The sequence below is a fragment of the Marmota marmota genome, unplaced genomic scaffold (genome assembly GCF_001458135.2).
Source record: "Marmota marmota marmota unplaced genomic scaffold, marMar, whole genome shotgun sequence".
Classification (NCBI taxonomy): Eukaryota; Metazoa; Chordata; class Mammalia; order Rodentia; family Sciuridae; genus Marmota; species Marmota marmota.
In genome coordinates this window covers 1,188,040-1,203,725 of record NW_025999960.1, presented here as the reverse complement: position 1 = coordinate 1,203,725, position 15,686 = coordinate 1,188,040, and the positions used below count along the sequence as shown (strand labels likewise).

Here is a 15,686-nt window from a genome sequence, read left to right as displayed (position 1 = left end):
TGGTAGTCACAGCTGTGGGCTCTTACATACTGCTTCTACCCACTTTCGAAGATGCTAGTGAAGATGCCTAGGTGTAAGAGCCTCCACTGTGGATTCAGAGCACACTGCCTTTCTGCTTCTTGTTAGTGGAGTCTTAGGAGACACAGTAGAGCTGTTTACTGGTATGTAAACAGAACACTAAAGGGTATGTGCCTTGATCCAAGTCTCCTTCTCTAGGAGTTTTTTAATGTTATCCAGGTTTTTACATATGTTTTTTCTTAAAACAATTTATTATGCAAAGCCTATCTATTTTCCAGTAGATAATGCTTTTGTTTTTACTGTTGTTTAAAACACAGATTGCATGTCTAATTCCATTCAGTTTAACTGTCAAGTTAAAATAAAAAGACGCTATAATTACAGATACCTGACTCAGTTCAGAATAACACCAATCATGGGGACAATGTTCTGCTTTTGATTTCAAAGCAATCACTGAGTGAGCTGCCTTTGATTTGGAACATGAGTCAGCATTTAGCAAAGCTAAATTAAACCACTACTGCAGATTTTGAGTGACAGAAAAACTTTAAATAGGGCACTGCATGTCCTTAGTTTTGGGTATCTGTGATTTACTTGGCTTTATTAGACAAAAGAGGCATTGGTTCAGTTATATTTTTAACATTACTTAAAATAAATCAAAGAGTGTTCCCATTTGGATGTGGATTAGTATGATGGAGGAAATGAAGAACTAACAAGTGCTGAGTATCCAGGGATTATGTGCTGGGCTCTATGCTGGATTGTGTTCGTTAATGTTTTTTTGGTTGCACATAACAGAAACTGGATCTTGGATAGCTTAAGGGAAAAAGTGTTATGAGCATAGTAGAAGAATATTTGGGTATCTCCTGGCATCCAAGATTCAGGAAAAGCAGGGGAGAGGGGATCTCTTATCTCAGAACTGGGGGTTCCTATTTGTCTCTCTAGTATAAAGAACTTGAAGTGATTTTTCATGGGATCTCTAGTTCAAGCCAGATTTATACCTGTGGATCAATCAAGGTTAGAGAATGACATAGGTTAGCTATTGGTCCATGGGCAACCACACCTGCATTTCATGGATAGGTATCAGAGAAGGGGAGATTATTGTGAAATGGTGGACATACCAGCAAGGTCTACTATACTGGGCACTCACCAGCTAATTTTCACAGAAAATTTATAAAAATCACTATTTCTACATCACAAATTAGAAAACTAAGTCTCAAGTTGGTTAGGCAACTTGTTTGTTTAAGGTTTTGAAATTAGAATGTGGTATACCAAATGTCTATAAGGAAGGTTTTTCCTTCTTGGAACACTGACAGTGTGATAAGGCTATTTGGTTAGACACTTTAAAATATTTTCTCATAGAGATGCTATTAGGACTTACAGGGTACTAGAAAGAGTACACCTACATATTGAAAGCCCTTCTGTTGAATCCTAATTACATTCTGAGAGGATGAGCAGAAAGAAACTCAATCTACTCCATTAATAAATGTGGATATATCATCTCCTTCACAGAGTTGTAGAGAAAACACGGGGAAATGCTTGCAGATTCTCATTTTGGTGGTAAGAAAGAACTTTTCTATTAATGAAAATGAGGATTGTTCAACTATTTAAGCAAAATATGACAATGGTCATAGTCTGAAAGTGGTTTCATCATTCAAAATTACTTCACCCTTCAACTTCCAGCCTTTTAGAACAGTGCCTTATTCACCTAGACATAAAGGTAGAAAATGCTATGTAAAAAGGGTTGAGGAAATCCTATACCAAGCAAAGAAACTTTTAGATACAAAACATTTAACTATTTCTCTTTGAGACTTGACAGGGAGGTGGGTCCCACATTTCAGGGAAGAACACTTAACATTTCGTAGCACAATGCTTGATCCTCAAATTCTCCTAGTGGTTACCACTCTAAGATGAGCTAAGTCCTTTTGATAACCACAACAAAAACAATATGATTCTTAATGTAGAAATCTGTAACTTGAACATCACCGAAACAGATATTAGCTAATTCAGTTTGGAAGAATTCATGCACATAATTCATCAGAATTCTATACCCAGATTACACCAGTTATTTTTAAGGATGTCTTTGTGAAAAAAAATCACTGTAATCCAAAACAGTATATTACTATACATGGTGAGTATTCGGCAAATACTCATAGATTGATAGGTCATAATTTAATTTGACCTAACAATTTTTAAGTCAACAGCAAAGTTGAAACCCCAAATGGAAACTAAACAAAACAACACTTTGCGGTGGTCAGAGATAAAGGAGAGGAATAGACTACTATGTTGTCTTGATATTTTCAATATCTTTGGATCTTAGACTCTCTTGATCTTAGCTTCAGTGATCTTCTATGCTTCATACTAAGTCATACCTGACTAGCTTGTAAAACTGTCCTATCATTTAATTTCATGCTAAAGAGAGTCAAGAGGTTTTAAATAATGAACTATATCACTGTGTTACCTGCTGGCTCCTAAATTAATAACTCTCTTGCTTTTTTTTTTACTATATTGAATTCAAGTCAGTGTCCTACTTTATTTAATTTTTATTTGAATTATAAGAGAAAACTGAATATTAATTGTTAAGACTCTCAGTAACGATCATAAATATTTAAAGGAGAATATTTATAAAACATCATCATACTTGGAGACAGAAGTTTGAGAAAGAAAATGTTCTAAAAAGAATTAAGAAAGAATTGAGGAAAAAAGAATTAAACAAGAAAAAAATAACCAGTAAGTTTTGGAGCTCCTTTTATTACACTGAGAAATCCCATAAAAGTACTAAGCCCGTGAAAGTAGAAGCATTTCAGAAAATAAGACAAAATGTTTTCATCCATACATTTTATTGACATTTTAGTTTTGATGTTAAAATGCTTGTGATTTTGCACTGAAGCACACTGTTCATGAATTAACATTCCAAAGTACTGAGAAAAGATATATATCATATATTACATATCCTACGTTTGAACCTGAATTCCTATAAGTGGCTGAGTTATGTTCTCTGTCTAGAGAGTGAGTTCATGATTCAATTCATAGGATAAATGACCTCATTGATTTACACTGCCTTTAAAGAGCAGAAATAGGAAATAAGCATATATCACACATACTCCTTGAGTTTAAGTGGGATATCAGATCAAAGTGGAATTAATATCATTATCCTTAGTGTTTTTATTTCTATTTTGTTATTCAGTAGACCAATCAAAGTATATAGATCCAACTTCAGAAAAGAGGTTTAGTAATATCAGAATAATTATCATATCCAGCATTTCATCCAAATTACATAGGTAAATAGTTGATGAAATTTATGTTACTTCTATCCTTGAAATCAAATAAATCCATGATTACATTCTAGCATCTTATCAAAAATTATCATAAAGCAATCATAAAGATATTTATTTCTTTTGCCAAAGGCAGTATAATAGGCCACCAGAGGATATGAAATTTACTTAATTGCCTTTTGATAATGTGGCACTTTTCAATGGCTTTTGGGTCATATTATACTCTGTTGCTGTTACTACTACAAATAAAATAATAAATGTAAGGGAGAAAATAAGAGAAAATAAATTAAATTCCCTGGTAGTTCTTCTAAATATTGTTTTGCCTTATCCTTGAACTGGAAATCATTTCTCCAAGGCTTGGAAAAAAAATAAAATAAACCAAAAGCATCTTTATAATTCATGGCATGTATTTTAGACGTCTAATGATTTATGCAATACCAGTGTGGGTTAGCTTGTCATGTTCTTTATTCAATGTCAACTGGTTCCGTAGCTATTAAAGCACTTAACTGTTTCTGTGCACAGGAGAGGAACAGCTCCAAACTGGACAGGCTTCTTTGGCGGATGACTTGGTCAAGCTGTTGATTTTTTTTAAGAGAAAGAAGAGAGAAAACGACTTAGTGAAAGGATAAAGAATATTATATCACTGAAACCCACTAGAAAAGCTGTTTTAGATGAGATGATTTAGGAAAACAAACAGTACTTTAAACTGAGTGACAGTGGAGTTACTGCCATATGACCTAAGATGAGATGATGATCATTATAATTTTAGAATTATTTAGTATTTAGTTACTGGAGAAATATCATAAATTTATCTGAAAGTGCCATGATTTTATTCTCTTTTAATGATGAGTAATTATTCCATTGTGTATATATATCACATTTTCTTTATCTATTCATTACTGAAGGGTTCTAGGTTGGTTCCACAATTTAGCTATTGTGAATTGTGCTGCTATAAACTTTCATGTGGCTGCATCACTGCAGTATGCTGTTTTTACGTCCTTTGGTAATAAACCAAGGAGTAGATAGGGTAAAGGGGATGGAGAAGAAGGGAAGAGGTATGGGGGTAGAAAAGATGGTGAAATGAGGCAGACATTATTACTCTAAGTACATGTATGAAAACACAAATGGTGTGACTTTACTTTGTATACAACCAGGGACATAAAAAATTGTTCTCTATTTGTGTAACATGAATTGAACTGAATTCTGCTGTCATATATAACAAATTAGAATTAAAAGAGAAAAAGAAATATCTTATATTTTCTCAGAGTGACTTTAAAAAATAAAAAAATACTAAAACATACTGCTTATTAATAAGTGTACAGACCAAACATCCACAAAGAGTATATAAATATCATAGATCATATAATGAAAGGAATGTATAGTACAGAAAATCAGCATAACCACATCATGCATAGGATTAAGTAGAATAAATCACAAGTAAGGAGATAATATCCTAAAATTAGAGTAAGTTTTTAGGAAGATATACTTTGAAATAATTTTTGGTAATAGTTGAAATCCATTTGACCTAGTTCTCCTATTTCAGCAGATATTTTAAAATTAGGATTATTTCAGTATACACATAGCAAATTAGTGCCATGAACAAAATAGGAGATTTAGTAAGCAAAATTATTTCCATTATATATAAGAAGAACTTTCTTACATATAAGAGCTTTCTTATGTATAAGAAAGAACTTTCTGGATGAAAAAGATTACTTAATACACAAAGAAAAGTTTCCAATTCTTATGCCCTAAACAATTTGCCTATGGTATAAAAATAAAAACAAATGGTGATAACACATTGCCTACCAATTACAGAACAATGGAAAAATTCAAAAGAAAGCCAAAGAAATTCTATTTCACAATATATACCTGTCATATTTATAATGAAAATTGACATCTTCTTCCTGCAAGCCTCTTTCCAAAAAAATGAAAAAAAGAGAAAAATTCCAACAAGAGCTTTCTATTAAATTATACTTTGATAGTCCACTGATATTCAGAACAACTGATAAACTGGATGATTAAAATTTTGAAGTATTCTAAGAGTTAGTGAAAAAAAGAGTGCAAATTAGCAAAATCTCAAGAAATAGAACAGAACTCTTAACACTCCAATTCTAGTATTCTCAGACTTTACTATATGTAGAGAAATAGCATTTTGGCTTATCCTTGTTCCTCCTTGTCCCTTTCTCCTTTCTCTATCAGATGATACCTTCAGACAAACATATTCCTTCTGCTTACCAGAATCTATTGTAACAAGAGACTCTAACAATTTAAATCCCAAAGAGCCCAGATCTTGTGTATCTTGCTAACTACTTATCCCCATCATCTAGAAGAGGGACTGGCACATGTTAGACACTTAAAGCAATGTACTAGGATATTACAGAGGCACTTTAAAAAATTTTTTTTTAGTTGTAGTTGGACACAATATCTTTATTTTATTTATTTATTTTTATGTGGTGCTGAGGATCAAACCCAGGGCCCTGCATGTGCTAGGCAAGTGTTCTACCGCTGATCCACAACCCCAGCCCTGACAGATGCACTTTTAATGCAATGACCAGAGCATGTTCAACATAACTTCAAGGACATGTAGGAGATTAGAAGGGATTTTTAAAAAGTGATTTTAATATACATAAAATAGATTGAAAGTTAAATACCTGAAGTTTTTAAATTATTCCATACTTGGTCAAAATTCAAACAGTACAGAAGAGTATCCCACTACTCAGTTCCAGTCCATTCCCCAGTGACTTCTGTCTACTTATGATCCTTTCAAGCATTTAAAGTAGGCTTTAAATTTTTTTTGAAATATTGTAAAAAATATTGTAATTGTTATGTGAAATAGGAGGGTTCATATCATTACATTATTCCACTGCCATTACTGGAAGGTTTTTCCCCATTTCATTTAAAATAATGACTTATTTGATACTATCCCACAATTTATTGTTGAGTCACTCATTGTTATATAAGTTTATTATAGCTTTTTTTTTTGAAGCAATAAGGAAATTTACAACCTGAATGCAAGATGTTCAAGGATTTCTCCTGGACAGATTTCAATATGTGGAATTCCTATGGCATAAAAGTTGTATACTGTAAATTGTAATAGATATTACTATTTTGCAGGGTGAGTATATCAAGATATCAGTCCCAAGCGTATCAAGATATAACTCCTAGTCTTATAGTGTATAAAAGTGCCAGTTTTCCCCATTTTATTCTTATTGAATACTAGCATTTTTACAATTTAACATATATAATTGATATTTAAAAGTATAACAAACTTATACTATTTTTTCATAAAGCACATGCACACATGCACACACATACACACAAATAAAGCTCAGAAGTATATCATTTTGAGGTACATATATTGGCAAGAAAACATTTCTTTTTAAGGCAAGGAAACAAGAGAATCAAAACTGAAGAGAGTTGTATTTGGAGAGTGCAGTCAGGCAGGATGAGATTTTAAGATTAGTGATAGCTTCATGGGTGTTTGTTTTATTATGCTCAATAAAAGTACATATATCATTTGTGCTTGTTTTAACAATTCAAAAGCTTCCGGAAATCCCACAAAATAATCAGGAGTTTCACTAAAAACAAATCTGACTTCATCTCATAGAACTTATAGGTATTAGATAAAAGAGAAACAAATCCTCTTTTTGAGGACATAGAACAAAAATTCAGTGTCTAACTAGTATTCAATTTGTGATTCGTGCATAAATAATATAGATTTATGAATTCAGAATTCTAGAATGTAAAATACCAAGGATACACATATAAGGAGAAAAATGTAATAGATTTCTATTACATGCCAATTTCTTCTTTCCTTTTGCTTGTGTTAAAAGTCACACTGGAATTACTAAGTATATAATGATGTACATGCTAGTTTTGGTTTCAGGGAACTGCCAAGGTTCATTTCAGATCTTTCCCCAACACCTTCCCAGAACTCTCTTGAAGTTAAAAATCCATTAAATAAATAGGACCAAGGAGCAATAAGGTGACACTGACACTCTGTTGGGAGGAAGCTAGAAATTGGACCACCATGCTTCCAATTTAGTCTGTTCTTCCTGGCCTGGTGAGATCACCCCTGTGAGAGGGGACACTTTCTATTGTAAGGAATTCTCCTCTCAAAAACAAGTCTTTCAAATTGATGTTCTTGGTTAATTTCTGAATTTCAAAACTTTCTGTTGATAAGGCATGACCTTATTATCCTTTATTAATGAAAGAAGAATTTCAGCAAGATATCCAATGTTTTTTGCTCTTTAAACAATGGGACTCAGTTGTTATTTGTGGTTTTTATTTCGAAGTAAAACAAAGACTTGTATTCTGTGACATATAAGTATAACAAATATTATATCCATAGTGGTGATGGGTAAATATTTTTAGATACTGGTTTGTAATTTCTTCATAACAGTTGTTATGGTTTGGATTTTAAACTCCCCTGTCCCCTCAAAAGCACGTGAGATCCAAGGCTTGGCCCAGCACAGCAGTGCACGGAGAGGAGGCCTTTGGTTCTCCAGGGCTCTGACCTTATTAATGGATAATCCATTGATGGATTCATGATGCAATGTTTGAGGGAGGGGCTTTGTTATAACAGGAAGCTTTCTTTTTGTTTCCAGATTATTGCCCTGAGGTTAGCTCTGTGCTCCACCACGTGCTTCCTGCTATGATGTGCTGTCTAACCACAGTCCCAAAATGATTGGGCCAAATGACCCTGAACCCCTGAAACTGAGCCAAAATAAATCTTTCCTTTTTTTAAGTTGTTTATCTCAGATATCCTGTCACTGCAATGGAAAGCACAATAGTATAGCTCTAACTGCTCTGTTTTTGCTCCAGTTTTTTGTGCTTCAGTTTCTATTCAGCTCTTATAGATTCCTGAGAAAAACTTAGGAGCTCTGAGACCTCTGAAATAGATAACTATATTTTACCAAAAAAGTTATAAAATATTTCCCTGTATTACCTCTGGTTTGCTAACTTTCTGCTGAAACCCAAAGTGAGTGGAAAAAACCTAATTACATAATTCTTTCAGTTACCCATTTGTTTGCTACAATGTGCCAGGCAATGTTTATACATTAGAGACAAAGTAGTGAATGAGAGGCCATTATACATCTGCCTTCATAGAATTTTCTGGTCTTATCATATATTTAGGATGAAGAGACAAATTAACACTCTCCAGGTGGAGGTCAATGGTATTTAAAAAATGATAAGGAGAGATATAATGGGTAGGCTGATTAGAGAAGACTACTGGAGGAGGTGTGTACAGATTTGAAGAAAATGAAGGAAGAAGGGAGACATGCAAGAAACGTAAGGGAAGAATTTCGAGGCAGTTAAAACTGCAAGGGAAAAGTCTAAAACTCGTTCAGACTATTTGGATAGAAGATTAAGCAGAAATCAAGTTTGAGTTTTGATGGGAAAACATTGGAGATATTTGAGCACAATTGTTCTACTTTTAAATAACATCACACTTGTTATTATGTGGACAACAGTGTATAAGGTGGAAGAGTGGAAGAAGAAAACACACTGAGAAGACTTTTGGTATAGGGAAGATGTAAATTTGATGTCTGCTGGCAGAAGGTGTAAGAGCAGGCCAGGTTTAGAATGTTCTGAGACAGGGCTGATCTGAATGGCCAATGGATTACAAGTGTAGACGAAAGGAAAGGAGAAATATAAAGTGTTCCTTAAAATGATGGGGCTATTTCTTGAGATAGGATAGATTGGAGCAGGAGTGAGTTGGCGAGAGGAAAATATGGGTCTTGTTTTGGGATGATAAATTTTTCTAATCCCATCAGATGTGTCACAGCTATCAGATCTAAGAGTCTGCAACTCAGGGGAGAGCTCATCTGCATATAGGAGGCATTTAAAACATAGACAAAAATTCCTAGGGAATGAAGGTAGATAAAAGAGAAAAGACAAGAGGACTAAGTCCTGGGGCACACTAACACATGGATCATTATTATAATCGGTTAAACTGTGTTTTAAATCCCAGCCTCATACATGTGGGTGTGATCTTACTTAGAAATAGAGTCTTTGCTGATGTTAAGATGTAAGTTAAATGAGTTCATACAGGAGTAGGAGGGACCCCAAATCTAATCACTGTCCTTATAAGAAGACACATGGATACGTGGACTGGGATAAGAGGCCACGTGAAGAAGGCAAAGATTGGCAAGATTGGAGTGATGTAGCTATGTGTTAAGAAATGACAAAGATTTTGCCAGTTGTCACTGGAAGCAAGATAGCAGTGTGAAGCACATTGTCCCCCAAGTCTCAGAGAGATTATGGCCCTGCTCACACTTTGATTCTGGGCTTATTGTCTCCAGAACCATGACAGAATATATTTCTCTTGTTTTAAGTTATCCAGTTTGTTGAAAATTATTATAGCAGTCTGAGGAAACAATTATTTTCCACATTGGTCCTTACATTAGAGAAGTATTTCTTATGATATGTTCCACAAAATACTATTTCTATGCATGATCCTTTTTTTTCTTTTGTTTTGTTTTTTAAAAGGGTCATTTTGTCAAGTAAATTTGAGAAATGCAGGATTAGAAATGTTCCAATCACATAAGACTTATCAGACCTTTGTGCTAATATGCATTGTGAATTGCCAAAATGGTACTCTACAGGTAGTGTTGCCCAAACTTCTTAAACCTTAGAATCACATGTGGGTATGTATATAAGGCATATTTTGGAAAATACCCTATGAATCAATTTCTTTTGAGAAGTTCTCTAGACGCCAAACTACAAATAAAAGGAGAAGAAAAGTTTTCCCTTTAATAATAAGTAATCATGGAATTTTGTGAGATTTTGAGACTTGTTGGTCTAACATCTATGTTACAGTTACGGAAAATGGATTCTTTAATTAAGGACCAATTTTACATTCGTAACATAATCTCCTCTACTTCTTTAAAAATTTTACTTCTTTAAAATATATTTAAAGGTATTATTTATTTATTTTTGATACTTGGGATTGAACCCAGGAGCACTCTACCACTGAGCTACATCCCTAGCCCTTTTTAAATTATTTATTTATTTATTTATTTTGAGACAAGGTCTCACTAAGTTGCCAAGGCTGGCAGGGGTGATAGCTATGCACCACCTAACCTGGTTACTTAAAGGTATTTGACTGAGTTTAATCTCTGCTTAAGAATTCTACTATGTACTGAGGAGATTCTATGGGCTCACCCAGTCTTTGACAGTGGATAGATAAGAGACTCATCCTGGAATATCAAGAATCAGGACCATGTCCAGAAAGGTGCTGAAAACTGCTCCAAATGAGATGATATGACCACTCTTAACTTGATATAGCCAGGAAGAAAGCAGACTATGGATTTATTTTAAAGCTTAATATGCACACACAATTGTAATGGCCTAGCTTACTTTATAAAGTCATCATATATGGTCTCATAAACCTGAAGATCAAGTTTTTTTCATGAGTAACAATTATTTTTATTGTGATATTTCATCACTTTTGTGTTCAGTACCATCTATCCTTCCCTTTCTCTTGAACCCTTGAATTCTGTTTCTCATTACTAGAGTTTAAAAATATTCAGATTTATCTGTAACATTACTGGTTACATTAATGGAGATTCTCTAGTACCTATTTTACTACTGGTATACTCATCAAAAAAAATCCTTCTCTTTTAAAATACTCTTTTCTTTATATTTTCAGATAATTAAATTTGATATGAGAGGACTATGTTGTATGTAAAGCTGAAGATTAGACATGAAATTCCCTCCCTGGGAATATAGCTATGCTATTACTGTAAGTCATGCTGAAAAACTTTGAGTCAACTTCAGGATGACACTGTTATATAAAATAAATGTTTCACATAACTCAGACTCTAAAAAAGATTCAGTATAGTCTTGGTAGTTTTTTTGAACTAAGACAGTGCCAGTTGCTTCAGTCTTGAACTTCAGAAAATTTAGGCTTACCCTCTCTTCACTAGAACATCCATAGGCCATCATCCATGCTCTATGAAGATTTTCAACTCAGTTCACACCTCCTATTCTCTTTGAGAACACTTTTGAATGTAAAAGTATAAAAGTATATTTTGCATCTATTTAGATAGTTCAAAAATGTCAAAATATGAAGAAGGGGTGTAACTTTCCAGTGTTCACAAGATGAATTACAGATGCTCTTTTAGAGCAAATGAAAAACTGGTATAAAGATTCTTAAACCCCACTGGCCACAACAAAAAAACTTTTTTTTTTTTTGGTTTTGTTTTGTTTTAAGATGTCTTAGGGTAAGTAAATTCTCTGCTTTTGAATCATCTAAAGTAAGTTCTACATATTTGGGCTATTCTGCCTTTTGATCCCAAACTATCCTAGAATCCACTAGGAAACAGGATACTCAAATACTCATTTTTTTCTTTACTAAATCATACAGACACAATAAACGAATATGTATTCCAGACTGTAATGTGTGGGCGCACCACCTTGGAACACATTCTTATTTGATCTTGCAAGTTAAACAGCAGCAGTTGGCCAGAGAAGGATGAACTGTGGCGAATGAAGACAGCAGGCATTAAACTACAGTTTCCTATGTGAAGTTTAGTGAATTTGAAAAGAGAAGGTTTCTTATTACAACTGTTTTACTTCTTTTTTCTTTTGGGCGGGGTTACTAGGGACTGAACCCAGGGTTGCTTAGCCACTGAACCAAATCCCCAGCCCTTTTCGTATTTTATTAGAGACAGAGTCTCACTGAGTTGCTTAGGACCTCACTAAATTGCTGAGGCTGGTTTTGAACTTGTGGTCCTCCTGCCTCAGCCTCCCAAGCCACTGGGATCACAGGCATACACCACTGCACCCAGCTTGTTTTACTTCTCATTCTGACAACTTCCAAAGAGGATCTAAAAATGTGCAAAACAACTAAAAAAATAAATACTGTAGATTTAGGAGAACTTTGAGAAAAAGTATACGTGAATGAAGTTGCACAACAGGTGTACCAAAATCCTAACTCAGTCTATACTTACCTATTAATAAATAAGTTCTGTGTTCTACCTTCTAGAGGTCAATGACAGGTAAAGAATTTATTTCAAATAAACCCATAGTTTGAGTCTGTCAAGGCATATTTTAATATGACATTCCACATAAAGTTTTTAATACAATTTGTTACATGCTTCCAAGCCATGTAACATTATTGTACAAGTTCAGGCAAATATTGTGTAGGATGTCCTTTTGTAAATTAAATATAGGTAAATATTTAAATATTATTTATATTGTTCTAAATATATCTTGCTCCAAACAAAATTCTTGTTGTATTTTTATCAACTCAACTTTTATTTTAGCAATCCCACTGTGCTAACATAAAGAACAGTATCTGCCAATCACTACTTCCCCTTTTGTTTTGACCTTTAGCCTTTGAAACTTAAACTTATTTTGAAGTAGAAGAATTACATGACCTCTTTGATTCTTGACTCCTCATATTAACTTTAAATCTCCCATTACTGATACTTTGCCATATATGTTTCAATCTACAAAAACAAGCCAAAGGTTGCCCACAAGTTTTATTCTTGAGCTCTTTGTACACATGTATTGAAAATGATTTTATAGTGCCTGGGGAATAATAATCCTGTAATGCTAGATTAAGTCTGATCTTTTCTTGTTTTTCAAATAGTTTTAATACTTCTTGATTGGTAGTGCTTACCACCTGTTATGCACAGGTGAAACCTCTTTATGTGTTATATCAGTTATCTACTGCTGTGTAACAAATCACCTAAGTTTAATGTCTTAATAGAAACAATAAATATTTATCATTTCAGTTTCTGTAATTCAGGAAATTGAAAAGTGAACATGGCTTACCAAAGTGCCTCTGGCTCACGTTCTCTGGTGAGATTGCAATCAAGTTGTAGGCTGGGGCTCTAATTAATCTCAAAGTTCAACTGGGGAGGGATTTGCTTCCAAGCCCAATCAGTAACTGTTGCCAGGCCTCAAAATATTAACTTCCAATTAAGCCGAGGTGAGCTGCCTAATGATATGGAAGTTGCCTAATGGTATGGAAGCTGGCTTTTTCTTAAGCAAGCAATCCAATACAAAATAAGAAAGCAAGGGTATACCCAGAAAGTGAGAGAGCACCCAAGACAGAAGTCACAATCTCCAATTCCAGAGCAAGGCATCTCTGGGAAACACCTACTATGTATTATCACATTTTTCCCCTCTCAATTACCGTATGAATGAGGCCACTGAGGCTTAGAGAGGTTATGACTTGCCCAAGTGGCAGGGCTAGGGCTTAAATCCAGGTGTGTATGACACTAAAACCTATTCTCTAAAGCAAAATAATTCACAGCCTTCTTAGATAAGAACTTCAGTTATGTCTGTAGGCCTTGGCACAATATCTGTTTTGATATAAATAGGTAGGAATTTCTTCCATTGTATTACACTAGTGCAAAAACTTGTCAAGGTGCCAAAAGCCCTATAGATACAATAATTAAACCATGTAATTATCTTCTCTTCATAAACAGTAGATTCAATAGAAGATTTCTTTATATGAACATACAAATGGCTCTGAATGCATTTAAAGAAAACCAGCACATTAAATACATCATAAAAGAAATCACTGCCTTAAAGAATCTGTAAACCTCCTGTGGCTATATATAAAAACATTATAATACTTCCCCATAGGTTCATAATGAAAGAAAGGCAAAACATTCATAACAGGCTATGTGCAGTACTAATCTCACTTTTTGGTATGGTACTTTGTAGGCTTGGGCAATCTTCGCTTGCTTACCTTCACATTTCCACTACTAGTAAAACTGATAAGTATTCAAGTACAACCTGCTCCACATCTGGGATGCATACATGATTCCCATTAAGAATTCTAATTCCTTTGTTTTCAAAATGGAGCTAATGGAACAAAGTACTATTCAATCAAATGGAAGGTAATTGTGAATAGACTCCCCCCTCCCTTTTTAAATGAACAGGGTGCCCTTTCTCATCATTCAGGATTTTATGGTGAATATTTGATCATTGATGCCTTAAGAAAACAAAACCATCTGGAATATTTTAAAACAGATTTATCCTGCTGAGGAGAACAAGTGGGAAAATACCCTCCATATCAGTCCTCTTAAAATCCTTGCTGCCTCCCAGCTGGATCTAGGAATGTAATGAAATCCTAATATTCCTCCTTCTGGTACACAAGTAAAGGAGGGCTTTTTTCACTTAAGAAAGCTAATGCTGGATGCTACTACCTAAAACTGCCAATGGCACCTGCTCAGGTAGCAGATGCTGAGTAATAATTAACACTGAAATCAAGGATCATGGCAAAGCTTGGTATTTGCCTCTCTAATATGCATTCTTTTTCTTCCTAACCAACAAGGTTCCAGATTCATTTTAAGAACAATGTGCACATCATTCTCAAGTCTCCCTTGCAAGGAGCAGCCAAAGAAATCTGAGGAGTCAGTGCATGGGATCTCCAGGATAGCACCTTACAAGCATGATAGACAATTATGCCTTTTCTTTTTTTGTTCTATGCATTTTTTCCTCCCTCCACTTTCACAAATGTGAAAGTTTGATGGGGCCCCAGGAGCCACTCTAATGACGTAAGTTAATATTAAGGATAGAAAAAGAAACAAGACAGAAGGATCCTGAATTCTTTGTGACTTCCTTTAGCTTCTATGCTAGCTCTGAACTGCTTGCTTCTGAATTTGCTTATGTCATTGTTATTTATACTTTCTTTTACAAGAAACAAATGTAAAAGTCAAGGGATAAAGGTAACAACTTTACATTGTACATATCTACTGTTACAACAGAAACAAAAATTTAGTTTTGAGATTATTATTTCAAGATTTTGTGAACAAGCTCAAAATGCTAAGTAAGATTGAAATTCCATAAGAGCTAGAAATTGTAATTTAAGGGATAAAATAAAACTGATAGAATATAATCTCCTATAAAAGTTTAAGAGTCTATAACTGGTAAAAAGTAAATATAAAATAATTATAATAGAGTTATTATGGTGATTGCTTGAACATAAATGTATGAGAAAAAATTATGTTTCTCTTGCATTGGCAAGTACTTCGTTTTTTTTTCCTTTTCTTTTTTTCTGCTACAGAGCCTTTGAGCTACAGGCTACAAGAGTGAAATATACTTACGATGTTGAAAAATATAAAGGGAGATAGATTTGAAAGTATAGCAATAAAATATTGCCTAAACAAACAAGTTTAACTGATGGTGTCTGGAAAGAAATTTAAGGATCCTGATCAAATTTAAATTATGAATATCATGGAAAAAATACAAATTTTGTCCCAGGAAACTCCAAGCTGTTTCAGCAGAACAGTTATGATAAGCAGACAGAAGCTTATAGCACATATATGTTCATACTGAATCTTTATAAGTTTCACCCTCTTTTTTGATGCTTGTTTTCAATTCATCATGATTTTTAATAGTATATATATTTTAGAGGGAATGCCTTCAATTTTTCTC

The 15,686-nt window shown here is 34.0% G+C and overlaps 1 protein-coding gene across 5 annotated transcripts in view; it reads right to left on the bottom strand.

The window, feature by feature from the left end:
• Positions 1 to 15,686, bottom strand: part of Ccdc91 (coiled-coil domain containing 91) — a 416,145-nt gene that overhangs the window by 104,419 nt on the left and 296,040 nt on the right. For 4 of the 5 annotated variants that reach the window (XM_048802482.1, XM_048802483.1, XM_015493199.2 and 1 more), the window contains exon 13: positions 2,831 to 3,859. The exons of the other annotated variant lie outside the window; for it this stretch is intronic. In XM_048802482.1, the coding sequence (XP_048658439.1) occupies positions 3,749 to 3,859 (111 nt within the window). In that variant the 3' untranslated portion in view covers positions 2,831 to 3,748. Of the gene's footprint in view, positions 1 to 2,830; positions 3,860 to 15,686 lie in introns of those variants that run through there. 5 annotated transcript variants of the gene reach the window in all.